The sequence below is a fragment of the Peromyscus maniculatus genome, chromosome 8, assembly GCF_049852395.1.
Source record: "Peromyscus maniculatus bairdii isolate BWxNUB_F1_BW_parent chromosome 8, HU_Pman_BW_mat_3.1, whole genome shotgun sequence".
NCBI lineage: Eukaryota > Metazoa > Chordata > Mammalia > Rodentia > Cricetidae > Peromyscus > Peromyscus maniculatus.
In genome coordinates this window covers 62,288,875-62,316,166 of record NC_134859.1, presented here as the reverse complement: position 1 = coordinate 62,316,166, position 27,292 = coordinate 62,288,875, and the positions used below count along the sequence as shown (strand labels likewise).

Below are 27,292 nucleotides of genomic sequence, written 5' to 3'. Positions count from 1 at the left end.
CATCAGGCTGGGAAGACCAGTACACAGGAAGTGTTGGGTTGCTGGCTGCAGCCTCTACTGTCCCTAATGAATCTCAGTGATCATTACTCATTGTCTGGGTCACAGAGGAGCGTGGCACATGGGACCTGGCTGACTTTGGATTTTTCCAGCTTCTTGGGGGCTTCTACAGCAAGACTCTACCCAAATTCCTTCAAGAAGTCTTTGCCCCTCAGTCTGCCATTGGCTTGAGAATGGAGCCTTTTGGTAGTGATCCGGCTTGAGGATGGAGCATTTTGGTGGTGATCCGCCTTGAGAATGGAGCCTTTTGGTGGTGATCCGCCTTGAGGATGGAGCATTTTGGTGGTGATCTGGCTTGAGGGTGGAGCATTTTGGTGGTGATCAGCCTTGAGGATGGAGCCTTTTGGTGGTGATCCTGCTTGAGGATGGAGCCTTTTGGTGGTGATCCGGCTTGCCTTTTGGCCCCTGAGCTGATTAGGTCGATGGGGTCGAGGGCATGAAGAGGAGTCGTTTTTCATAGAGCTGAGGCCAGTTATGTGAAGGTGAATGCAGAGTGAGTTCCTAGCTGGGTATGTCAGTCGTAGACTAGAAGAGCATGAGAATGATTGGCGTGAGGGAGGTATCCTTTGGATCTGGAAAAGTGGCAGGTGTCTCCTGCCATCCTGGGGTCCCAAGGGCACCACAGTGTGTTGAACTCTTGCAGAGTCTACCTTGGGTATGTCTGTGTGGTTGTTGATGGGGTCCAGGGGCGCTTCAGCTGTGAGAGCCTGGCCAACACAGGACTGGGTGAGGAGGGGAAGGTGGAGGTGGAGAGGGAGCCGGAGTGGACAGAGCTGTGTGTGTCCCCTGTTCCTTTTATTTGGCCTATCCATGGAGTAAAAACAGAGGTATGGGTTGCCATAGAACCCACGTGGCTTCTGAGTGAGTATTCATTCAGAGAAACAAGACAGATGAAAGGTCAACAGCCCATCTCTGTGACCCAGAGTTTGGACTTCATTTCCTGTTTCCTTTTCCGCCTTCCTTACAGCTCTGCTCTACAAGCCTATTGACCGAGTCACCCGGAGCACCCTGGTCCTGCACGTGAGTGTGGGGCCCCAGAGTGGCCGCGGGGGGGGGGGGGGGGTTAGGAATTTTATGTGGAAGTATTGGAAGTCACTGAGACTCCATTTGGGGAGCAAGGCAGAGGGTCCCTGGGCCCTGATTGTGCCTGCCTAGCCTATGGTAACCATGCCAACGGGGCCAGGTCCTAAATATAGCTTGGCTAGTGAGCTTGATATTTGGCCAAATGCTCCCTAGGAGGCAGACACTTGCTGCTGCTTCATCCCTGCCTTGTGGTCTCCAGGGTCCTGGGAACAGCTGTGCAGAAGCAGCTGTGCAGTGGGCAGAAGAGTGTTCCCCAGCTGCTCGGTGAGCTGAGGCTTGACCCAGCTGCTGCCCTAGGGAAAAATCATGACTACAACAGATATCACCACTGCTGCCCTGACCCTGGTTCATCAGGTCCAGTTGCACAGGCAGAGCTGGACTAGAGTGTGGGTCCTAGAGTACCCCCTCAGAATCCTTTGGGGGATTGCACGATCCCCACTGTCTTCTCGCTGAACTCCAGCCGCTCCTCTCAACTCACCACCCCGCCCCCTCCTTCCCCAGGATCTGTTGAAGCACACACCTGTGGACCACCCAGACTACCCACTGCTCCAGGATGCCCTCCGAATCTCCCAGAATTTCCTGTCTAGCATCAATGAGGACATTGATCCCCGCCGGACTGCAGTCACAACCCCCAAGGGGGAGGTGAGTTCTGGGCCCTGCACAGCTCCACACCTAGACCGAGCAGACAGTTGGCCAGGTCCCTTGTCCCTGCTGTCCTTGATGCTAGGCATCGTACTGAGTGTCCTGTGTACCCACAGCTAAAGGGAGGCCTGCACCCTCGGCCATACCCATACCGTGTCAGGTCCTAGTTAAGAACTTTAAGACTGCTGTCTCGTTGGTCCCAGTAATAACCCGGTAAGACAGGAAAGGAAACTGAGCCTAGATGATCTCTGAGACTGGGACAAGGGTCCTTAAACAAAAATGTCAGAATCAGATGTTTACTGGGCTGTAAAACTTCACACATTGCCCCCACCAGACGCTGGGCCTCTGGGTACTTCATTCTCGATACGTCTCCTTGCTCCAGTTGGGGTGACGATCTCAGGGAGGCCCTGGGAGACGCTTCGTCTACACAATAGGTAGGCCGGAGCTAGGCAACGGGCCCAGCAGCAGAAAGTGCTAGTCCTGGAGGTGGCTGAGGCCTCCCAGGCTGCTGAAATGTCCTTGGAAACACCTAGATGTGGCGTTTTGGCTCCTCTGGGATGGTGTGGGAAGCTTCCTGATGGAAGAGGGAGAAAGCCTTGTGAAGAACTGAGGAGACTGTGACCCTCAGGGGTCAACAGTCCGGCCCAGATTCAGTACCTTCTGTCTCATCGAGATAATTAAGTAGCATTTAGGAGAGAAGGCTGACTGGGTTTATGCTCCTTTGTTACATTTATGAGCCTCCCATGTCTGCTGGGAAGGGAAGTAATGAGAGACAGGGTCTGGAGCATGACTAATGGGCCATGGAGCTGTCTGTACACAGCTCCCAGCCCTGGTTTGCAGCACCTCAGAAAATGGCACTAGTTCGTCTTAGTGTGGGGGTATCTGCAAAAAAAAAAATCTCTAGAAGGCATAGAGCACTATCGGTTTCAGGTTGTCTTAATCATATCCTTTCAACATGCTCACCCACAGACAGTAGTGTATGTAGGTCACACAGTATAGAGTGCACACAGAGGAGGCTGGAAGAGATGGATGGCGACAGCTCCCGAGAAGGCCGCCAGCTCCGAGGGTGGCAGGGAGGAGACACTGCCTGTCTCGTAGACAGGGAAATGCCTCTGATCACTGCAGTCCCTCCCCCCTGGGGAAGCCCAGGGTCTTTCATCCATAGTTGAATAATCCACTGAGAAGTAGCGTGGAGGAGCCTGAGTAGGTTGGCCGGGCAAGATGAGCCGAAACTAGATCAAACTCTCCATTGGGGGTGGTGGTGGAGGGCTGTGAGGTTGGAGGTGTTGGTGGCCAAGGATGGAGAAACCCAAGTCACTCCAGAGAGTTTTGATCCAGGGCCAGCTGCTGAGGGCTGTGGGAGAGGGTGCGGTTACTGAGTTACGTTACTGGCACACCATGTGTCCGCGTACTGTGCTATCCCACCGCGGATGCTGCTTCCCGCGGCAGATCCCATCCTCTGCGCTGTACAGACAGGAAATCCGAGATTAGAGGGGAGCGCAGCTGGGGAAGGACAGAGTCTGGATTCTCACCCGCCAAGACTCCACAACCAGTGCGGTGCAGGCCGGGCCTCGCCGCTCTCGCCCCTCTGAGCAGGTGGGGGTGTCCTGTCTCCCTCAGACTCGGCAGCTGGTGAAGGATGGCTTCCTGGTAGAAATGTCTGAGAGCTCCCGGAAGCTGCGGCACGTCTTTCTCTTCACAGATGTCCTACTGTGTGCCAAGCTGAAGAAGACCTCTGCAGGGTGAGAATGTGGGGAGTGGGGTCACAGTCGGGGACAGCGGGGGTGCCCGCGCGTTACCCAGGAGTGGTGGCTCACAGGGGTCACAGTCGGGGACAGCAGGGGTGCCCGCGTGTTACCCAGGAGTGGTGGCTCACATCTGTAGGGAGGCTAACAGAGAGTTCACAGCAAGTTTAAGGCGTCCAGGGTTACAGTGTGGGACCACACACACATACGTTCAGTTCGGCTTTACTGTGTAATCTCTTCTAAAGAAGAATCGTGTTGTTTCAATGATAAAGGTAATATATTAGAGGAAAACCTAACCTACTTGAAGATAAGCGTTAAGTCTTCTGTGACTGTGTTTCTTACCGTACTTTTTTTTAATAGTTTTCTGCTTTTTCTCACAGTTGTACTAACAGAGAATGCCCAATTGTAGGCTCTGCTTTTTTATTTATTTTTTTGGGGGGTCGGTGTATTTTCAAGACAGCATCTCTCTTTGTAGCTCTGGCTGTCTTGGAACTCACTATGCAGACCTTGAACTCATCGAGATCTGCCACTTGTGCCTGCCCAGCACTTAGATTAACGGTGTGAGCCACTTCATCTAGCTTGGGCTCTGCCTTTTCCTTGCCATAAGCATCTTTCTTACTGCTGCCGAATGTCATAGCCACCGCTTTACTTTTCTGCGTGATATTAAGTGCGTATGCCATAATTTACGCAAGAATTCTCTCCTCATTAGACAAAGTTTGGTTTTGGTTTTTCAAGACAGGGTTTCTCTGGGTAATAGCCCTAGCTGTCCCGGAACTCGCTCCGTAGCCCAGGCTGGCCTCGAACTCACAGAGATCCGCCTGCCTCTGCCTCCAAGTGCTGAGGTTAAAGGTGTGCGCCACCACTCCCAGCTAACTACAATTCTGTGAATATTCATTACATCTGCTGCCATTTGTTGAGGGCTTCTGCCGCTCCAAGTGCTAGGACATTGTTTCAGATACATCGTTCTAATCCTCCTGTCATCTTCACAGAGTGGTTATTGTTGTCTGTCTCACAGTCAGAAGTCATGGAGAAGGCGGATAGGTTGCCTAAGGTCACACAACTAGAAATGGAGGAGATAGGATTTGAACCCTAATAACTCAGAAGCTCCTTTTCAACTCCTTTTCAGTAGTGTGGACACACTTTGTGCATGACTGGAAAAGGTTGCTCCGTATTTACCCACATATTCTTCCAGCTACATTTATAACCTACTATGTGCTCAATATGTTGCCTCACACTGTAGAAGGAGATCTGTGTGCTTATTGAAACATAAGGGACCATAAGGAAACACAAGAGTTGGAAGCAAGTCTAATTCTCAGAGGAAGTCAGAGCAGGGAGGAGGTCCTGTGGGCTTCCGCTGAGGGCACGACTCCCAGGAACGAGACCGCGGAGATGCCAGTAGTAAGCAGTGCACTGTGTTGATGCTCTGTGTTACATTCATGAGCCACGCGTGTCTGCTGGGAAGGGAGGTCATGGGGACAGGGTCTGCAGCATGACTGGCAAGACATGGAGACCTCCACCTTCAGCCCTTCTCCCACAGCAGATAGTAATCATCAGCCACGGCACCCACTCCCACTAGGTGTGGATGTCGCTAGCTAGCTAGCTTGCCTGATCCAGCGATTGATTGGGATGAGGTCTTGCTATGTAGCCTTGCCTGGTCTGGAACTGTCTATGTAGACCAGGCTGGCCTCGAATTTATAGAGATCCACCTGCCTCTGCCTCTGAGTGCTGGGATTAAAGTCATATGCCACCAGCTTGGATGTAGTTTCATAACCCTCGATCTCTATGGATCAGAACTGGCATTCAGAATAGCATCTGTAGCCCATCCCTACTGTAAAAGACAATGAATGTGAGCTTCAATATGGATAGACCAGAGAAGCTGGCAGGGTGCGAGGCACATGATAAGAAAACATGAGCCCAGCCAACAAGGCTTCTTCATTCGTCTCAATACACAATAATTTGGATATTTAGAAGCACCAATCCTACTGGGTGAAAAGACTATCAAGGTGAAGACCCAGACCTGATTCTCAACATGTGTGTGCTTGATGTCCTCAAGGGCAGGGAACGCTCCTGCCTCCCCTGAGTCTCGGCAGATCCCTTTGTGGGTAGTTTTTTGCTTGGGTGAGCAGTTTGCATTGAAGAGGCCTCTCTGCTCAGCTCCCGTCTCCCTGCTTGCTTACAGAAAGCATCAGCAATATGACTGTAAGTGGTACATCCCCCTGGCTGACTTAGTGTTCCCGTCCCCTGAGGAGTCAGAGGCCAGTCCCCAGGTGCACCCCTTCCCAGACCATGAGCTAGAGGACATGAAAATGAAGATCTCTGCCCTCAAGAGTGAGATCCAGAAGGAGGTAAGTGCATGTTTTTGAACTGGGTGTTCTGGGGAGGTGGTGGGCTGGCTGTGATGGGGGAGGCAGGGTTCAAGAATGGGAGCCCTGCTGTGTCAGCACTGAGGGAGCCAGGGACCGGTGCCTAGAGCTAGTGGGTTTCGTTATGGAATGCTTCCTTGGTGTTTGTTGAACAGTGTAGAAAGGGGAAGAGGAGGAGGGATGAGAGGCTTTCTTGAGAAAAGGCAGCCTGAACAGCACAGGAAGCCTCATGAGAAGCTGGCACACCTCTAAAGGGCAGATAATAGGGAGAGTGGACCCGAGTACCACAGTTGGCCATCCTCATCTGGTAGGCAATAAGCGTATGCTAAGAAAGAAAACTGAGATTCTTGGGCTGGAGAGATGGCTCAGCGGTTAAGAGCACTGGCTGCTCTTCCAGAGGACCCGGGTTCAATTCCAAGCACCTAGTTTACTGCTGTCTGTAGCTCCAGTTCCAGGGGATCTGACACCTTCACAGACACACATGCAGGCAAAATACCAATGCACGTAAAATAAAAATAAATAAACCTTAAAGACAAAAGAAACCCTGAGATTCTTGTCACACATAGAACATCCCCAAATATTATCTATATTAGTCCACAAAGTGAACCTCTAATCTTTTTAAAAACCTCATAGCCTGTGGGTTGTATTCACAGACCATGCTGTAGAAAAATTGTACAAAATAGCTAGAAAGTTAGAACTTTTAAAGAGGAGGAATCAAAGCCGGGCGGTGGTGGCGCACACCTTTAATCCCAGCACTTGGGAGGCAGAAGCAGGCAGGTCTCTTGAGTTTGAGGTCAGCCTGGTCTACAGAGTGAGTTCCAGGACAGCCAAGGCTACACAGAGAAACCCTGTCTCAAAAAATCAAAAATATACAAATAAATATAGTAATTTTTAAAACTCATTTTTCTAGTTGCCAGGGTAATAAGTGCTTACAGTACTAGTAGGTAGAGGAAACGTGATTATCACTCACCTTACACTATTAACAACTTGAAGTGTGTGTGGGTGTGTATGTGGCGGAGGGGGTGCGTCACAAGACCATGTGCCCTGTTCTAGTACTTTCTAAGCTTCTCACAGAACCACACCTGGAACTCTGGACTGTCAGATTCCCTTTAGCAGCTACAGTATGTTCTGTCTCAACTGCCAAACGTGCATTTGTGCATTTGGAGTGTCCCTGGTTCCTTCCCCTTAGGAGGCAGGTCTACAGTGCACATTACTGCCCTGTGTCTGGAGTCTCTACAAGTGACATGGCTGGACAGTTGTGTGCGTTCAGTTGGCAGAGAAAGTTGATTACCTTCTTCCTACAGGAAGGGCTGCCTGCGAGGTTTGTTAGAGTTTTGCCAGACTCTTTTTTTTTTTTTTATACTTTTTTTGGTAATTTATTTAACTATTTTATGTGCATTGGTGTGAAGGTGTCAGATCCCCTGGAACTGGAGTTACAAACAGTTGTAAACTGCTATGTGGGTGCTGGGAATTGAACCCTGTTCCTCTGGAAGAGCAGCCAGTGCTCCCAACCTCTGAGCCATCTCTCCAGTGCCGAGTTTTGCCAGACTCTAATGTTAAGAGCTGGGGAAATAGCTCAGTGGTTAAAATTTGCCGTGCAGATGAAAAGAACCCGGGTGAGTACTAGCTGAAGGAGGGAGCCCTTCTGTAATTCCAGCACTTGGAATTACCCAGAGCGAGCTGGCTATCAAGACTTTGGGCCTGTACGTGTATGTGAGCACACACATGCACACACACATCCATGAAGGAAAAAAGAGGAGGTTCATCCAAATCAAAGAGCTTGGGAATTTCAGTGACCCTGAGATTTGAAGTATAGGAAGCTTCCTCAATGAAATAGAAAGTTGGAAGATTGAAGAAATCTACTTGGGCAGTGCAGGGACAGACTTGTTAGCGAGCGGGCAAGCTTGGGCGGCATATGAGACCACAGGCCAGGCTCAGCAGCCCTGCTGTCAGATCAGCAGCTGGGACTCAATGCTGCAGGGTGTCTGAGGGCTTTCAAATAGAGGCTGATGAGTGTCGGGGGAGACTCTTAGAGTTCACTTACAGAATCTGTGAGAAGAGGCCGTACTACAATTATCCAGGACTAGTCAGGTCCTTGGGTTTCCTCGGTGAAGCACAGTAAAGGAGATGCCTAGGATTGGCTAGTACCCATACTATTGGGGGGGCTCTGGCTTTGGGGTGGTCTAGTTATCTGGCCTGACATTGGATGTTCTGTAAAGAGGGTCAGGGCTGCAGCCTTGTGTTAGTTGCATGTGAATGGTAAACTCACAGAAGGGCTAGGTAGGAATTAGCTGGCTCTTAGGAGGTGCATACCTAGGCCCTAGATATCAAAACCTCATGAAATACGGCAAGTAAAAAACCGATTAGCACACAGGAGAATGTCGTGCTTAGCGCAGCTGAGCGAGATGTGAAGTTTTTGTACGAGGGAAAACACCCGTGTCTTGTCCCCTGCAGAAGGCCAACAAGGGACAGAGCCGAGCCATTGAGCGCCTCAAAAAGAAGATGTTCGAGAACGAGTTCTTGCTGCTGCTCAATTCCCCCACAATCCCGTTCCGGATACACAATCGGAACGGAAAGGTCAGGAGGAGCCGGGTGGAGGGCTACCTGTTCCCTTCGTTCAGGGCTGCCCACTTCTGGCATTGACCCGTGGGAATCAGGGACTGGGGGCTGGGACCCCCATTTCCCAAGGAAGCTGCCACAGCCCTAGACAGCTCTCTTTGGTAGCAGGAAGCTACTGCCCTCTGCTGGCCACCGTTGGCACTGCCACTCTGGTTAACCTGGCTTCCTAAAAGGACAGCCCCACCCTAGCTGCCTCTTCCTTCAGTCTCAGAGGGGCCTGAGTAAGAAGAGGCTTTGATGGGGAGCCTAGAAGTTGGGGGTACACCTTGTCCAGCTGCGGTCACTGCACTGACCTCTTCTCTCTCCCTCCAGAGTTACCTGTTTCTCCTGTCCTCTGACTATGAGAGGTCGGAGTGGAGAGAAGCAATCCAGAAACTACAGAAGAAAGGTAAAGCCCCATCCAGTCCCATGCTGTTCTGAGGGCGTCCTTTGTGTCTCTCCCAGCTTGGCATGTCCAGTGACTCTCTTCAGCCCTCGTAGTGACCTTTCAAGGTGCTGGGGAGGTGGCATTCTTGGGATGTTACCGTAGTCAGTTGAGGTCTGACTAAGGCACACAGTGAATTCATAGCAGGCCACCTAGGGCTCTGGGTTGGGTGTCCTCTTGCTTCCCACCCACACACCTGAGCCTCTTTACTCACTGCTGCCCCTGACAGCACCCACAACCATGATCGTGTGGACACCTGCAGAACTTCCCCTCCGCCCAAAGAACCAACTCCACACTAGAAACTAAGCTGGTTCCCTGAAGCATCTTCAAGGAAGAGCTGCAGGTCCTAGTGAACCTATAATGAAGCTCTGTCTCCTCCTGGCTCCTCCCACAGATCTCCAGGCCTTTGTCCTGAGCTCTGTGGAGCTCCAGGTGCTCACGGGATCCTGTTTCAAGCTTAGGACTGTGCACAACATTCCTGTCACCAGCAATAAAGATGGTAAGATTTGGAACTCTAGGCTGCCCAGCCAGCAGGTCCAGGCTACTGGAACATTGCTAGGGGTCATATACAAGGACCAAGGAAAGGCGTGGCTGCTAATGGCTGGTCTCTCTGCCCAATGTGACTGGAACTGTTCTCCTGCCGGTACACAGGGATTGTAAATGGGAGGTACTCTCTGAAGGGCTCAGGTGTTCCCTGGCCCCTTCTAGTTTGAGGGAAAAGTCTGTGCCCTGGAGCACAGGGGTGGTGTTGAGTTCATGAAGAAGTCTCCAAACCAGAGCAGAAAGCTGCAGAATGGATCAGGGGTTGGGGGGAAGGACGAGACAGTAGGTAGACTGGAAAAGGCTATGAGAAATCAGGACAGGTATTTTAGGAGGTAGATATGGAAGGCCTTGAATGCCAAGCAAGGAGTTTGCGGGTGGTTCTAAGAAGGGAGAGCTGTGATGAGGCTAGGCACTGGCCCAGAGTGTGCTCTTGGGTGCTGGGAGGGTGTCTGCTTTGTGAACCTCCAGTCTCTGCCTTCAGATTTCAGGCTCACCTGGGGACCTTTGTGTCCCAAACAAGGGCCAAGCCTTCCTTGGAGCCTTTTCTTTTCCATTAGAACAGAGTGACTCAAATCATTTCATTTCCATTTTAGGCAGAGGAGGGCAGCCTTGGGATAAGCTGTGTTCCGAGGGAGGGAAGGTACTAAATGCCTGGCCTAAGACATTTGTTCTAGTTCCCAATCTGAACAGAGGGGAGAGGGACCCCTCCCTTCCTAGGGTAGCTCACACTGTGGGAAAACAATGTTCTTTGGACTTGTTTCCCAGCCGGCCACCAGGTGGTGCTGTGGACCAAGGCCCCCTGTCTGCCTTCCTACCAGCCCTGGGTGGAAGAGCTGGTAAGTCCCTGGCACCTCTATCCTCCGGTTTTTGCTCTCTTGCAGACGACGAATCTCCAGGACTGTATGGTTTCCTTCACGTCATCGTCCACTCCGCCAAGGGGTTTAAACAATCAGCCAGTAAGTGCCTCCTCGACCCTAGGAAGAAGTTGAGTGGCCACTGTCCATCTTTCATAGCAAGGCCCCCTCATCTGCTCAGCTCTGATCTCCCCGAGCTGGGGCGTTGCCAACGTGCCTGGAGTTGTGGGACTTTCCCTCAAAGTCTAAAAGCCAATTCCTCTTGTCAGTGAAGTTACTTTTCCCCTTTGTCTCCAAGATCTGCTCTCCTTCAGGTTTTTCCTCTTGAACTGCAGATACCTAGGCTTATACCCAGGTCTTGTGATTGTAAAATCTGTGACCCTGGGCATGTTTTCTAACCTTTCTGAGCCTCAGCTTACTTCTCCATAAAAGGCAGTCACAGGCTGGAGAGATGGCTCAATGGTTAAGAGCACTTGTTGCTCCTGGAGAGGGACCTGGGTTCAGTTCCCAGCACCCACATCGTGGGTCACAGCCATCTGTAACTCCAGTTCCAGGGTATCCGACACCTTCCTCTGGCCTCCACAAGCACCAGGTACATATGTAGTACATAGACATATGTGCAGGCAAAACACTCATATACATAAAATAAATCTAAACAGATTTTTTCCAAATTTTGTTTGAGAATGTCTCTCTGTAGCCCTGGTTGACCTAGAACTTGCTATGTAGACCAGGCTGGCTTCAAACTCAGAGATCTACTTACCTCTGCCTCCTGAGTACTGGAATTAAAGAAGTGTACTACTATGCCTCAAAAAATAAAAATAAAAATTAAGGCAATTACATCTGTTTTTATTGACCTAAAACTGGGCTTAAATATTACTGTGTGTGTATGCAGTGTTTGGGATACTGGAGATAGATCCTCATTTCTTGCATATAATAGGTAAATGTTTTACTGCTGAGCAATACTCTATCCCAATTAAACTTTTTTTTTTTTTTTTTTTTTTTTTTTTTTTCAAGACAAGATCTCACCATGTCATTCTGGCTGGCCTAGAACTCACTCTGTAGACCAGGCTGGCCTCGAACTCACAGAGATCCACCTGCCTCTGCCTCCTGAGTGCTGGGATTAAAGGCGTGCAACCATCACACCTGTCTTCAATTAAACCTCTTATTCTACTTCTTGTCCAGTCAGTTTACAGTTCCTGTGTGTCAGATGAGGGAACTGAGTCACAGGGATATGAAATGACTTATTGATATAGTACACAGGCTCAGAAATTCAGGGCTCCTGCCTCCTGCTTCTTCATAACAAGTTCATGCTATGGGCCCATAAATAGCCATTCAGTCGGTCAGTGTTGCTGGGAAGCCTCCCCATGCTTCTGGGGTGAACAGGCTTTGTGTCCCCATCATGTGAAGTATAGTCTTGGCATCTGCCCTGCTGTGGTATCTTTTATAATGTGCCTCTCCTGCTGTGAGCACTTCAAAGACAGGAAGCAGGTCTCCTTTGTCCTGGAAGGTTTAGGAACTCAAAAAGACTGAGTGACACTGAATTTACAGAACACCTACAACATACCCAGAGAAAAACAAGAGTGTGGCCAGTGCCTTGGCATGTTCAAAGCCTTTTCAGGCTCATTTCCTGCCCTGGTCTCCTGACATCTCCCTACGGTCACTAATACAATTTCTGCTTTGTATGTGGGAAGCCGAGGCACCAAGAATTTGCCCAGGTGGCATAGTCCATACAGATTCTGCACCCTTGATCCCAAGGCTCAGGCCCTGCCCTTCAGAGCCTGTACCCTTTCCTTCCTGGGCCCTGGACTACCACTCCTTGGGCCCTGGCCCTGTTCCTGGGCTGTTCGGGCCTCACTCGGTCTATCTGTTTCCCCTGCAGATCTGTACTGTACTCTGGAGGTGGATTCCTTTGGCTATTTTGTCAGCAAAGCTAAAACCAGGGTGTTTCGGGACACGACAGAGCCCAAGTGGGATGAGGTGAGTAGAGGAGGCTTGTGTCCCAGTTTGTCATTGAGCATGCCTCTCTCCTGCGGGTGGCTGGACCAGCTGTGTCTCCCTTACCCGGTACTTCCCGTTAGTCATCTGCCTGCAGACCAGTATTTAGGTCAATGAATCCTGGGCTGTCGGCTAAGGTTCCCATACCCTGCTCCACCAGTCACCTGGAGGTCTCCAGAAAGTACCAGTGCCCGCCCCTCTGTGTCCTGTGATGTGGTCCTCCCGGGTCCTGCTCACCTCTGCCTTGCACAGCCAAGGCCCACTCTTGCTGGGAAGCCGGGAAGCCGCACAGCCTTCAGGGACTCAGAGCCTTTGTTCCTTCCATCTGTCACCAGGAGTTTGAGATTGAGCTGGAGGGTTCGCAGTCCCTGAGGATCCTGTGCTATGAGAAGTGCTATGACAAGACCAAGGTCAACAAGGACAACAATGAGATTGTGGACAAGATCATGGGCAAGGGGCAGATCCAGGTAAGGAGCCAGGCTGAGACAGTTAAGGGGTCTTCGCACGTCCTTTGATCTTCTGTGACTTTGGCTCACAGCTGAGACAAGTTCCCCAAAGCTGGTTCCTTGCTATGTTCCAGCTGCCCCATAGATACCGGATTCCCAACCACCATACCTGGCCATCAGGTAGACCACCCTGTTCCTGCAAGGTAGCTGCCTCTAAGGGAGTAGCTGCCTTTGTTTCCACAGTTACTTTCAGTCTGTTGGTGGCTTTTTGTGTGACACTGTGTTGGGAAGCATTCCAAGGATGTCAGAAGCAGGAAAAGAGGTTGCTGTCTGTAATGAGCAGTATGTGCTATGAGCGTGAGGCAGGAGGGAGTCGCATGTCCCCCGCTGTTCGATGTTCTCCCAGAAGGACTTAGGATGGGCTGGGCAGCTGGGCTCCAAATAGCCACACTGTCTTCGCCTGTGTTGGGAGTCAGTGTCCCAGGGTGGGGCCTTGGAATCTCAGTAGAGTCAGATCCTCAGGGTGAGGGCACATATTTCTTGGGGCCCTTAAGATGGAAATGGGGAAAAAGGTCTTGAGCGTACTCTGATTGCTGGAACATTGTGCCAGTTCTGAAGACGGTTGCTATCTGCTTAGGGATAACCTTAGCATGGAGCCATTCACGCTGCTGCCTGGCATTTTACGTGGCCTCATGCTGAAGACACAGTGGCCGTAGGATCTGTGACGGTGAAATCAAGGGAGATAATGGCAAGGCTGGGCCATAGGCACTGGTGCTCCAGGTTTCTTAACCCTTGATCCCAATAGGCTCACTGGGTTAGTCTTGAGCAGGGAGCGTCACCTTTTTTTTAAATGTTTGTTTTTATTATTATTTTATGTTTATGCATATTTTATCTGCATGTATGTGTGTTCACCATGTATATGCCTGGTGCCCACAGAACCAGAGGAGGGTGATGGATCCCCTGGAGTTAAGGATGGTTGTGAGCTGCCATGTGGGTGCTGGGAGCTGAACCTGGGTCCTCTAAGTGGTCTTAACCACTGAGCCATCTCTCTAGGCCTTTTGTTAGGAAATGATTGTTCTCCGGCGCGTGTTGAGGCTGAGGTTTTATATCTGGATGTTGACTGGGTGCCATTGGGAACTGTGTGGGTGTCCCCATCCCCCACCTGTCCTGCATTCTGTGTCTGAGGAGTGCTGCCCTCCAGTAGAGGCCCAGCCGTCTGCCTCGTGTTCCTAAGCACGGATTTCCCGGTGCTGAGGGGCCTGTACCCCGTTCCTTGGTGCTGTCTCCAGGGAGACAGTGCTGCTAGGCAACCTTGTGCCAGCCCTTCATTGTTTCAGGAATGAGGATGATGACAGAAAGCTCTTTAAATCCAATCCCTGTCACATGGCCTCTTAAGTAGCAGGAATCCCACCTCTGTTTCCTTGAGCACGGCCCAAAGAATAGGCAGGGAATGGATTCCAGGCTTGCCTGGCCAGCCTTTAGGTAGGGGACACCCAGCCAAGAGATGTGGGAAGCTGCCGCATTGCCTGGATCGCTGGTGGCTGTGAAATGCAAGGGTGACAGGGGCAGCCAGCTCAGAGAGCATCGTGGCCCACAGCCTCTCTACCATTCAGATACCAGGGCCAGGAGTCTCCCACCTGGATGGCAGCCCCACTGCTTCTGCCCTCAGTGTGCTGCTTAAAGCCCAAGGAGACGCCGTAGATCATTGACTCTTGGAGACAGGAGCAGATGGGAGGGAGTGGGGGAGGGAGGCTTCCAGGTTGTATTTGGCAAAGCAGAGAGCACGTTCTGCTAAGGGAAATGTTTCTGTGTTTAAGCTTCGAGGAATGTGAAATGCCTGGGAGTTGATATTAAAAGAAACACAGACGTTCCTGCTGCCAGCTGACCAGGCCAGTGAGTGGGCAGCTCGAAGCCCAAGGCCTCCAGAGGCCTTTGAAGGGCCCTAGCACTCAGCCTCCTGAGCACGGCCCTGGGCTCTGAGCCATGGTGCTACCTCACCAGTCTCCTGTGCGCTGGGGAGGGCGTGTTGTGGGCTCATAAGGTCTTGCTCTGTAACTACCTCGGAACCACTCAGGATAGCCAGGCTGTTGGGAGAGTCTGCACTGGGCGGTCCCAATGGCCAGGTCCCACAGAGCTGTGGAACAACCTGTTCCCATAGCTGCCACGTGTCTAAGGCAGGTAACGGGCTTAGCTCTGGAGCCCAGGTTGCTTCCTTTCAGTGGGCCCTAGGTCCAGAGCCAAAGGTGACTTGATGGTGGAGCTAGGAGTTAAGGAATGCCCAATGGGAAGGTGGAGAGAAAGCCCCCTTCCTCCCCAGCTCATCTCCACGCAGCCCAGCCAGGGGACTCCTCGTCTGAGTGCTAAGCACTTGCTCTTACGGTGAGTTGCTCTCTCTGGCCATGGTGGTAGCAGAGCAGCTGGAGCTGGAGGCCTGGCTGGATGCAGCCTTCAGTGCAGTCAGTTGGGAGCTCTAGTCACTACCATGTGCGTCCAGGACTCTGCTCTTGGAAGCTCCTATCCAAGTGCTGCCTGAGGTGAGCCTGCTACGGCTCTGCAAGGGAGGCGACCTCCCTGTCCTACGCCACAGATGAGGATACCGAGGCCAAGGTGCCTCTGCTGACTGGATGTAGAAAAGGCCACACCAGCCGGGCGGTGGTGGCGCACGCCTTTAATCCCAGCACTCGGGAGGCAGAGCCAGGCGGATCTCTGTGAGTTTGAGGCCAGCCTGGGCTACCAAGTGAGCTCCAGGAAAGGCGCAAAGCTACGCAGAGAAACCCTGTCTCGAAAAACCAAAAAAAAAAAAAAAAAAAAAAAAGAAAAGGCCACACTATCTCCTTGGTGCTGTGTCTCTGCATCTTGGTCCTTTGATCAAGAATCTTGCAGCCCAGGTGAAAGGTCTTGGCATGGCTAGTGGTCTGGTCAAGGAGCTGGAGGGATGTTCTGCTGTCTGGCATAAGAAGAGCCTCCGGGCCGGGCGGTGGTGGTGGTGCACGCCTTTAATCCCAGCACTCGGGAGGCAGAGGCAGGCGGATCTCTGTGAGTTCGAGGCCAGCCTGGGCTACAAAGTGAGTTCCAGGACAGGCTTCAAAGCTACACAGAGAAACCCTGTCTCGAAAAACCAAAAGAGCCTCAGACTGGCTTTGATTGGAGCGCCGTCACCTCTGGGCACAGGGCATCTCTGCCTAGGACACCTAGAAAGAAGTAGATTGCATGGAAAAGAGCCAGTCAGGGTTATAAATGTGGAGGTGAGAGATTCCAGTGCCCCTGTAGCGAGCACCCAGAAGTGTAGCGTACCCTGTCAGATTGAAGGGCTAGGATGCCATTACATCCCAGGCCACCAGGGAGCAGTACAAGATGCCAGCAGAGGACTGAGGAAGAGCCCAGCACTACAGAAGCCTGTCCCACAGCCCTGGAGCCGCCCCTTTACTATGTAATTCTGTGCTTTTTTCCCCCCTTTCTTGGGTATGTACACCTTTAAGTAGGCTTAATCATAGTGTGTGTTTTTGTATGTTTTTTTTTTCTATTTTCATGGCATAGTCTTTAGATCTACCTTTTAAAAGCACATTATTGAAAATACTTTCAATCAGTTTATATAGAGGCATGGTAACTGCCCTCTTAAGGCTTTGTTGCCTTAGCTGGTAGGTTCTGGGTCAGCAGAAGCGAGGCAGGCATTTGGGGGAGGAACCCTTAGGGCAGGCGCATGGGGGCCGGAATGTGCAGGGAGTAGCCCAGGAAATGAAGGCATCCAGCTTGCCCTGAACAGGAGGGGCTGTGAGCCAGGCACGCGGGAGGGAACCAAGGAGTGACTAAAAGAAGATGTCTGTAGGGTTTGAGGCCAAAGGAATTTGATCCTGTCTTGAGGAGAAGGAATCGAAGACCGAAAAGGATGAGTGGCCTGCCTCCCTTCACACAGCCTGTGTGTTCTCACAGGTTTGGGGACCCCCATCCAGAGCTGGCCCAGCCTGGTTGGCTGCAGGGCAGACGAGCACATAGCAATGCTCATAGGTAGAATGGCGACCAGGCCTCCGCCCTTGCCGCTGCAGATTTATTGAAACGCCTTAGCGGCTTGGTCCATCTCTCTTCCAGGCTTAGGATCATCCCTTTCTTTCCAGACCCACTGGGTTATTACTTGGGAATTTGCTGTCCAGCCCCCCCACTGTATCTCTTCTCCGCTGGTCTACCCACAGCCCAGCCAGGCCAGGGTAACAGCTCAGCCTGAAGCATCCCCCATTAGTCTGCTTTGGTTCCCTGCTCCCAGGGGACGCCTCTATGTTTATCCTAGTCTATTTCCAGCTACACCACTCCAGACTCCAGATGTGATCTCCCCAACTGAGACCTACCCGCTGGCCAATTAGCATATTCCCAGGGTCCAACCTGTCCTGGCTGGCTGGGTCTGAAGGGGAAAGGCAAGCTGGGGGGGATTTCTTTGACATTTATGACCAAGCCACTTAAAAGGGATTAGAGCTCTTATAAATAAAGGGAGGAAGTCGGGAAGTCCAGTGAACTACCTCTGGTGCCCAAACTGGCAGATCTGACAGTATCTAAACATTCTTAATTTTCTATTCCCCCATACAAGGGTTCGTATAGCCCAGGCTGGCCTCGTATTCTTGTGTAGCCAAGGCTGACTTTGAGTTCCTGATTCTCTTGCCTCTGTCTCCCCCGTGTAGGATTATAGGAATGTGCCACTGTGCCCTGCTCCACCCTTTTGTTTGTTTGTTTGTTTGTTTGTTTGTTTGTTTTGTGGGGAAGGAGAGGTAGGAAGGCCGGCACAGGCCACAGCACACCTGTATAGGTCAGAGGACTCTTGTGGGAATCTGTTCATACATTTTCTTGTAACCATCACCACCATGTGGCTTTGGAAGTTTTCACCTTCCTCTCTGACAGCTCCACGGACCCATCAAATGCTAACTGCCCTTCTCCCCTCCCCCACCCTCCAGCAACCACCACTCTCCTCGCCTCCTTTGACAACTTAGCATAATGCCTTCAGGGTGTAGCTAGAGTTTTCCTGCCTGGCCCACAGTCAGGACAAATCTCTGTCACCCGCCAGTTCCACAGCCGCTCAGACCCAACCAAGTAAACACAGAGACTTATATTGCTTACAAACTGTAAGGCCGTGGCAGGCTTCTTGCTAACTGTTCTTATAGCTTAAATTAATCCATTTCCATAAATCTGTACCTTGCCACGTGGCTTGTGGTTTACCTGCGTCTTCACATGCTGCTTGTCATGGCGGCGGCTGGCAGTGACTCCTACCGCCTTCCTGTATTCTCTGTTCTCCTCTCTGTTAGTCCCGCCTATACTTCCTGCTTGGCCACTGGCCAATCAGTGTTTTATTTATTGACCAATCAGAGCAATTTGACATACAGACCATCCCATAGCATCAGGGTTCACACGTGCGTCTTCCCCCTTCCTTCCTTTTGAGGGCTGAGTAATACTTCACTATTGGGGATATACCACATTTTATAAGTGGATATACCGTTTATCCATCTGTGGATATTTGTATTTGTTCCATCTTAGACGCTCATAGTTTTAAGTGGATTAAAAAAGCCTAGTCTTTGGAGGTGGCCATTTCATGTCTCCTTTCCTAGCGCTGTGGGTGCTTGTTACTTCCACCTGTGAAAAGATAGCAGAGTTCTGTGACCCCAGGACAGAGCTTGGTGTGGTTAAGCCACCTCTGACCTCCCGCCCCTCAGGAGGGCTCTGTCTCCTCTCCTTTCTTCCTCAGCTCTCCTGTCCATCTTCCTCTCGGCAGTTACTGAGTGTGGTGCCTGATGGCCTGAGATGAGGAGGAGCCCTGGGCTGTGGGTCAGAGAACTAACTCCTGGTTCCTTGGCCTCTTGGAGCCTCATTTTCCTCCTCAGTTAGTGGGAACTAATTCCACTCTTCACTGCCATCTCCTAAGATGCAGGGGAATGCAGGAGTGACTGGAGGAGCAGGTCAGAGGGCTGCGTCACGTCCAGGCCTTTCCCTGTTTTATCCTTGAATCTGTCTGCTGGGCCCCCTGTTAGGGACAAACACGGAGTAGAGGATCCTGAGAGAACAGGACTTCCCAGCCTAGTAAGGAAACCATGAGAGGGTTTGCTCCTTCAGCCAGCCTGGAAGAGGCTTCGAGGCCAGACAGAGCCAGGGCTCCGTGTCTTGCTCCTTCTGTTCGTTATTTGAGAGAATGGGGTGAGATTTTCCACCCGTCCTGGCCTTGGTTTCTTTGCCTGTAAACTGGGTTATGATGAGAACTGAATGTGAGATTCCCTGATGCCCTTGGGACAGGGCCTGGAACATTTAATACTTGGGTGATGACGAGGGCCTTTGCCCTAAGCTGGCGGGCTCAGCTGCTCCTCACTCCGGGGATTCTGGAGATACCTTGTCCAAGAAGTCCCCTCCTAAGGCTGCTGCTACCTGCCAGAGTCCTCTGGGTTTGCACGGGGGTGGCCACGTCAGGGTCTGTTCTCTAGGTGGTGGAGTTGGACCAGCCGTGATGGAGGGTCTGAGGTGACCCTGTCCTGTGAGGAGCAGCTGGGCTCTTCTCCTAGGGCTGCTGGCTGCTGGCTCAGAGCACGGTGTGAGGAGCCCTGGAACAAGGGGCCTTTGTCAGCTGTGGGAGAGCTGCTTCTGGTCTCAATTACTCTGCTGAGGGAGAGAGCTTAGAAGGAGCAGGAGTCAAAGGGTCACCCACTAGCTCCTACCCTCCAGCCCCTGAGGGGGTCTCTTGTCCCCATTTGGCTCTCTCTAATGGCCCTGTGAGCCAGCTCTTGCCCTGGTAGCCTGGTTCTGGGACACTGCCCAGATGACCTGTAGTCTTTCCCTGAGTAGATGACAAGGCTGTTAATGGAACTCCTCGACACTTTGTCCTGTTTGTCCAACACTGTGTTTGTTTATAAACACAGTGACCACAGCCAGGTCCCTGTTCCCTGGGAGAGAGCATGTTTGAATTAGGAATGGAAGTCAGGGGCCTGGGGTGGGGAAGCCCTGGCCCTCCACCTTTTGTCCCTCCACTCCCGTCCTGGTGCACACCCCGTCCCAGCCCCCTCTAGCTCCTGCCCTAGAACGTAGGGATAGCCTCTCTGAAAGATGGACTCCCTCCCTGCCTGCAGCCTGGGCCAGGTAGGAGTGTCCAGGCAGCTTCCAAGCTCTCTTCCTCCCCGCTCCCCTCTGTCTGCCCCCAGTTCAGGTTTTGTGGTCCTGCTGCCAGCGGCTCTCGGTGCTGCCCCAGGTGGGGTGCCTTCCTTTACCATGGTCACTACCCCTTGATAGTCCTGGAAGCCCGTGGGGACAGGCTTGGTTTTGCTCTTGGTCTCCTACATCACCCCTTCCGAGGATCGGGTTGGCTGTCCTACCAGGAACTCATCTGCTCCAGCTGTTGGAGACTCCTTTTCCCCACTGGGCCCGCTGTCAGCCTTCAAGGCTGGTCTGGGTGGCACGCATGGAGCGTGGGTAGAGGTACATTTGTCTTGGGGGCACGGGCAGACCTGTGAGAGTGCGAGCCTCAGCCGAGCGGCCTCCATTGCCCAGGTGTTCCTGATTTGGGGCACCTGGACGCTGCCAGCGCGTCCTGAAGACGGGAGAGACCGGATGCGTTTGACAGGAAGTAGATTGGAGGACCTTCCTCCCCGCTCCGCTCTAGCTGGAATTCCATTTTGGCGTGAAGGCTGCCTCTCCGCTAGCCCCATCTCTGAGGGTAGGCAGCACACCGGGAAGCCAGTCCAGAAAGGATCTTGCTACAAGCTTCCTTCAGACTCCTGGAACGCCTTTGCAAACCACGGGAAGGGTACTGTCCTCTCAGCTCTGGCTTGGGAGCTCCCAGGCTCAGAGGCAGAAGACAGGTTCGATGCCAGCAGGTGGCCACGGATACCTCCCAGAGCATGCCTTTACAAACCTAGATGAACATCAGGAGCCTTCCCTTCAGGTGGGGGCTGCGGCTTTGCCCTCCTAGAAATCAAAATAACTGATCTAATGCCTACTTTAATTTGTTCCAAAAGCTTTAAGAAAAGGACTCAGCAGAAAAATTTCAAGGAACCCCCTGAGTTACGGCTGAAACTGCCTATGAGTGCCAGTAGAGGACACCCATAGGGGGTCAGTAGAGGACACCCATAGAGGGGTCAGTAGAGGACACCCATAGAGGGGTCAGTAGAGGACACCCATAGGGGGTCAGTAGAGGACACCCATAGGGGGTCAGTAGAGGACACCCATAGAGGGGTCAGTAGAGGACACCCATAGAGTGGGTTCTGCTGCCTTCCCCAAGAGGTGTGATGTTCATGGCACTGAGGGTCTAGGTACTGTGCTTGCTTCTGGGTGAGTCTTCACCCTGTGCGATTAGGGATTTGGTTTTGCGAGTGTGCTCCACATGCAGCCCGTTCATACCCTTAAAGGTAATGGCTGGGCTGCCGTAGCTTCCAGGCGGACCCCAGAGTGACTTGAGAATCCAAGACGGCCTAAAGAACACCGACCTGAATGAATGGATAAGTGTCAGCTCACTGGAAGCCCTTGAGAGGTAGGAGGCACCTACAGTTTTTCCAAAGTAGAGCAAAGAATTGAGTTCTGGATCAAATATTGTACTTGAGAATTTTAAAAGCCCCTAATCTGGGCAGGGCATGGTTGCCTTGGCCTTTAATCCCAACGCTCGGGAGGCACACACAAGCATCTGTGAGTTCAAGGTCAGCCTGGTTTACATCGTGAATTTCAGGCTAGCCCGAGCTACAGAGTGAGGCCCTGTCACCAAACAGAAGGGGTAGAAAGGTTCTTAATCTCTGTAATTCCCTACTTCCCCACCCCCGGTGGGGAGGGGGCTGCTGTCGAAGGAAGCTGCATTTCTCTTGAGAACTGTGGACTGTGCTTAAGAGAACTTCAGCTCAGAACCATAGACACTGGAGAGGAGAGTCTAAGGCCTGGTGCAGCCTGAAGAGCCTGGGAGCTTGCAGCAGGAACATGCATAGCCATGAGATGGGTGAGGGATAAGGAACAGCGTGGGCAGGTTCCCCATCCATCTCGGCCAGACTCACCACTCTTTTTTTTTTTTTTTTTTAAATCTGATTGTGAGGTAGGAAGATTGGGGCATGAAATTGCATCTGAGGGGCTGGAAAGAGATGGCTCAGCAGTTAAGAGCTTTTACTACACTTGCAGAGGTCCTGGGTTCAGTTCCTAACACCCAATTGGTAACTCACAACTGTCTGTAACTCCAGTTTCGGGAGGCTCTCTGCTCTACTGTGGCCTGAGAGGCTTCATGTGTCCAAAGCACACCTCCGGGGTTCCCTGCTTACTGGCCATGCCAGGAGATCGGGTAACACCTTCCAGGGACAAGGAGCAGGCAAGTGACCCAGGGGATCTCGCCTGTGCATGTTCCTGGCTGCTGCCTGTGTCCTGTCCTGGAGTCAAGGTAGAGTAGATGGGCCTGTAGGGATGGAGTGGGTGTTTTTCCCACCCTGTCCCTGGGTGGGTTTAGTTCTAAATAACCAAAGTGTTCCCGAAGGCTCAAGTGGATTTTCCACCCTTTCCATGGTCAAATGTGCCATGAGAAACACCAGGGTTTGCCAGGGACATGCTGTCCATCCAGTCTTTCCAAAGCAGATAAACTCGTAGGCTATTTCAACCTCTCTTACCCACCTATAGCCACTGTAAACCCTGAGAACAGCAACCTGGGGTGGTCAGGCAGTGTGAAGAGAGGCTGTATAGGAGTCAGGACTTTGGACCATCTGTAAACCAGGACGGGCTTCTGAGGGGACAGCAGGAGGGCAGGTCACTTTGGGTGGGCTTGGTAGATTTTGGATCCTAGCTAGAGTATATTTTAAACTTGGGCCAATCCTGGAATCTATAGCTACCGACACCTGCTTAGGAACGAAGACTCGGGGTTCCAGAGCTTAAATTGCTGTAACCCCATACATGGATGTTTATCAGGCAGGGGAAAGGCTCTTGAGAAGCCCTGGAGCCTGGGAGGGGAGCAGACTTCCTAAAGAGCCCTGATTGCTTCTATTGAGTCAGGGCATGGGGTACTCAGTGGGGAGTGGCCAGGGTGCCATTAGGCTGAGTTCTGCTTTGAGCTGTAAGAAGGCCTCTGCCCAGCATGTAGTGGGTATCTATTCAGTGATGGATGAATAAGTGAGTGAAAAGTAGCTTCTTGGCTTAGCTCTGCTAATTGGCTGCTTGCTGACTTAGAGCTAGGGGTTCCCATTGCTGGGCCTAGTGAGGTCTGAACACAGCAGATACTAAGGACTTTGATAGCCTTAGAAACAGGTCTTGATTTCTCAGCTTGGAAAGACTGCTGACTATCAGTATATGTGTTTTAACTAGGGTGGTGGTGTCTTAGGGTTACTATTTCTGTGATGAAATACCATGACCAAAAACAGTTTGGGGAGGAAACTGTTTATTTGGCTTACACTTCCAAATCACCATTTGCAATTTTTTTTTCATGGTTTTTTTTGAGGCTGAGTTTCTCTCAACAGCCCTGGCTGTCCTGGGCCTTGCTTTGTAGACCAAGCTGGCCTAGAACTCTCACAGAGATCTACCTGCTTCTGCCTCCCAACTGCTGGGGTTAAAGGCATGTGCTGCCGCCACCTAGTCGCAATATTCATCATTGAAGAAAGTCAGTACAGGAACTCAAGCAGGACAGAAACTTGGAAGCAGGAGCTGATACAGAGGCAGTGGAGGGGTGTAGGTGGAGTTTTTCTGGCCTGCCAGTCAGCTTTGTCCTGCTAGCCGGCTCCCAAATAACCACACAGAGACTTACTAATTATAAATACTCAGCTGATAGCTTAGGCTTCTTACTAACTAGCTTTTACATCTTAAATTAACTCATTTTTTATTTACACTCTACCACATACCCTTTTTCAGTACAGCGTGTTCATCTCCTGCTTCCTCTGCATCTTGAGTAGTGACCCTGCCTTACCGCTGCACCCCCCCCCCCTTTTCCCTGTCCCCAAGTCCCACCTAACCTCTTCCTGCCTAGCTTTTGGCCATTAGCTCTTTATTAATCCATCAGAAGGCACCTTGGAAAAGACACATCTTCAAAGTGTACAAAAAGATTATTCCATGACATTTCCCCCCTCTGTCTAATTAAAAAAGGTTTTAAACTTTTAACAGAGTAAACTATATATAACAAAAGCTGTTACCAAGTAAGAATTACAGTTACAATATCCAATCCATTTGTATTTGGCAAAATCAGAGAAAATATTCTATTATCTATCTTTGTGAGTCTAAGGTTTTATACCTAATTTACCTTTTATCATAACTAAGGAAAACTTTAAGTCTAATCATTTAGTCTTTAACTCCATCAAAGACCCCAGAAGGGTATAATGTTACCTAATGACAGGGACATCTGACTGCCTGGACAATCACCCAAAGTTCTCCTGTAGTGTTGGAGCATCTATCTTTGGCCTACAGGCCTAGTGTATCTGACAGACATTTCTAAGAAGCAGGGAATCTGGAAGGACTGTCCTACCTTGTCTTGGCAGTCACTTTTCTTTCGCATCCTGCTGGTCCAGTTTAGCAGCATTTGATACTTTCAGCAATTGAGGCAAGGGTAGTTTCTTTGCCCAGTGGCTAACTTTTGCAACAAAAGAAGTAAACTCCATATGGAGTTTCTTCAATGCCCATCATCTTCTCTGAGGTAAATTGGTGCTGCCAGGAGCTGACATGTCTCACTGTCATGAAATGCCTTATGTTATTAAAACATTTAAAATGCCATATTCTATAGGTCTTTGAAGTGTTTGAAGACCATTTATCTATCTAAATATATCTAATTTGGAACATACCTAATAGGACTATAAGTTTGATTATTATAGATGACTAACTACTAACCTGTATTTCTTAATTATATATTACATTTTTAAATGAACTGCATAAGCATAATACCCCAGACGAGAGTAGAAACATACATACAGTATAACAAAAGTAACATTAAATTTGTATCAATAAACCAAAATCCATACCCATGTAAAATATTTAAGATTAGATGCTTTGGGGATTAAAGTCAATTCAATAATTTATCCTTTTATCTCATCATTTCTATATTATATCCCCTTTTTGCCTTCAGAAAGAGATCTTTGAATCTAATTCCTTTGCTTAGTTTTGTTTTTTTAATCATGACCAATAATAAATTTGCAACCAACCTCCCTAAGCAAAGACAAACATCCATAATCTATCTTTTGGGAATGTGGGTGTTTTTTTCCAGACTGCTTCCTGTTGTCTGAGAGTGCTGGAATCTTTGGGGGACCCTGAGAAAATTTAGGATAATGGTTAAGTTTTGGCTGGAGTAGTCTGTGAGGCTGGACTGTCTCAGCCATCAGCCTTGAAGCTGTTCTGGATGCAGAACTCTGAGGAAACTGCAACAGAGGTATTGTAAGATGTTGGATTACCTGGGTCATCCATTTTTATTGGTATCTGGGCCCTCTGAAAATACATAAATTTTTAAGGTAACATATATATCTGTATTAATAGAATTATAGACTGTGTATTATACACAAATCAGCCACAGATGATTTTTTTTGTTTTATATTTGAGCAGGTAAAATATACATTATGTGTTTTGTAGTTTTTTTGGGGGGTTGTTTGTTTGTTTTGTTTTTTTAGTTTATTTCTTTATGTCTGTAACCTGGATTTTCAGGGGGTCTTCCCCGATCAAACCTTGTCAGATCAACCTTGAACGAATCCATAGCCTTTTGTTTTGTGTGGGAACAAAAACATAACTTCTTCCCCAAAACAACGTATCTTTTGACTTCTATTTTGAAGTCAAGGTATTTTTAAAATATATAGATTGGTATAATCTGGCAGTTATCAAATAATCTAATGTCTCTTAGCAGCTATCTCTCTTTCATCAATAATCAAAAAATTTAAAGACAACACAATGACATACAGGATCCAGACTCTGTATTTTCCATCTCTACATGGCTCTCTTTTTTTTTTTTTTTTAACTTCTGTGACGGTCTATATCCTTTCTTCTCTCTCCCAAGCCTATGTACATTTTTAAATACACTGTTCCATCTGGGTCTGTCTCTATTCTGTATCTGTAATCTTTTCTGTCAGCATGAGCAAAACAAACCCACCAGTTCATGGCATGCTGGCAGGACTCACCCTAGTGTCTCAAGCCTGCAGGCAGGGGCCAGGAGACACCTCTCTGTACCATGGCCCATATGAGAGACTGTGGGACTAGGAAACTGTGTTTGGCTGTGTTTTTGTGTGTTTGGAACCTTTTCTTAAGCTTTTTTAGGTTTTATGTGGATATATGTGGCCTCACCCCACATTTTGTGCCATTTGTAGGCAAAGTTTTTCTGTCCCGTCAGTCAGCTCTGTCCCACTAGCCAGCTCCCAAATAACCACACAGAGACTTACTATTAATTATAAATGCTTGGTCCATAGCTTAGGCTTGTTACTAACTTAACCCATTTTTCTTATCTACACTCTACCATCTGTTGGTAACTTTTTTCAGTACAGCATGTTAATCTCCTGCTTCCTCTGCATCTGGCTGGTGACACCCATCTCCCCCACTCCCACTCTTTTTCTCTGTCCACAAGTCCAACCTAACCTCTTCCTCCCTAGCTATTGGCCATTAGCTCTTTATTAATTCATCAGAAGTCACCTTGGCAAAGATACATCTTCGGTGTACAAAAAGATTATTCTAAACAGAGGGGTGCCGCTTACTGGCTTGCTTCCCATGGCTTTGTTCAGCCCTTTTTCTTATAGAACCCAGGACCTCCAGCCCAGGGATGGAACCACCCACAGATGGGGGAAGGACCCTCCCCCATTGATTGCTAATCAAGAAAATGCCCTACAGGTTTGCCTGCAGCCAGATTTTTTTTGTTGTTGGTTTTGTTTGTTGGTTTTGTTTTTTTAAGACAGGGTTTCTCTGTGTAACCCTGGCTGTACTGGAACTCACTTTGTAGAACAGGCTGGCCTGGAACTGACAGAGATCCACCTGCCTCTGCCTCCTGAGTGCTGGGATTAAAGGTGTGTGCCACCATGCCTGGCTGGAAGCATTTTCTTAATTGAGGTTCCCTCCTCTCAGATGACTTTAGCTTGAGTCAAGTTGACATAAAACTACCCAGCACAGATGGGTGGGTACCTATCAAGATAAGAGCACACAGGAATGTAGGTGAAAAGTTTTTGCACCCCCGATAAGCTTCTCCATCGACGCAGCAATCCAAATCAGACTAAATCAAACCGAAGTAAGGAAAAGCCCAGATTTAATGGGTAAAATGCCCCCACCCCTGGGTGATTTTCCAGTCCCCCAGAGGAGATGTGGAAGAGAGACTGAAAAAACACTGTTTTCTGGGGAGCAGTTTAAATACCCGGTGTGAGTAGTCTTGAGCATCTCTGGGGGAGGAGCCATGTTTGGAGGGCTGAGATGAGGCAGGGTTTGAGGAGAGAGAGACTGGGGAGGGGGATTGAGGTGGACCTTCCGCCAGAACATGGCAGACTCTTTGGGTGTGGGGGTGCCGGGGGTGGGGGGTGAAGGTGGGGTGGATGAGGTGGACCTTCCACCAGAACAGTAGGACCTACCTGCAAAGCCATCAGTGTGGAGAGGCCCGGGCCCTCTCCTG

General features: G+C 50.2%; 1 protein-coding gene across 5 annotated transcripts in view; it reads left to right on the top strand.

Moving 5' to 3' along the window:
* Window positions 1-27,292, top strand: part of Abr (ABR activator of RhoGEF and GTPase) — a 203,887-nt gene that overhangs the window by 151,406 nt on the left and 25,189 nt on the right. For all 5 annotated transcript variants that reach the window (XM_006977416.4, XM_042282419.2, XM_006977417.4 and 2 more), the window contains 10 exons: window positions 1,025-1,077; window positions 1,642-1,782; window positions 3,403-3,524; window positions 5,707-5,872; window positions 8,345-8,467; window positions 8,822-8,897; window positions 9,328-9,432; window positions 10,358-10,432; window positions 12,210-12,307; window positions 12,661-12,792. In XM_006977416.4, coding sequence (XP_006977478.2) covers window positions 1,025-1,077; window positions 1,642-1,782; window positions 3,403-3,524; window positions 5,707-5,872; window positions 8,345-8,467; window positions 8,822-8,897; window positions 9,328-9,432; window positions 10,358-10,432; window positions 12,210-12,307; window positions 12,661-12,792 — 1,091 coding nt within the window. The remainder of the gene's footprint in view (window positions 1-1,024; window positions 1,078-1,641; window positions 1,783-3,402; window positions 3,525-5,706; window positions 5,873-8,344; window positions 8,468-8,821; window positions 8,898-9,327; window positions 9,433-10,357; window positions 10,433-12,209; window positions 12,308-12,660; window positions 12,793-27,292) is intronic.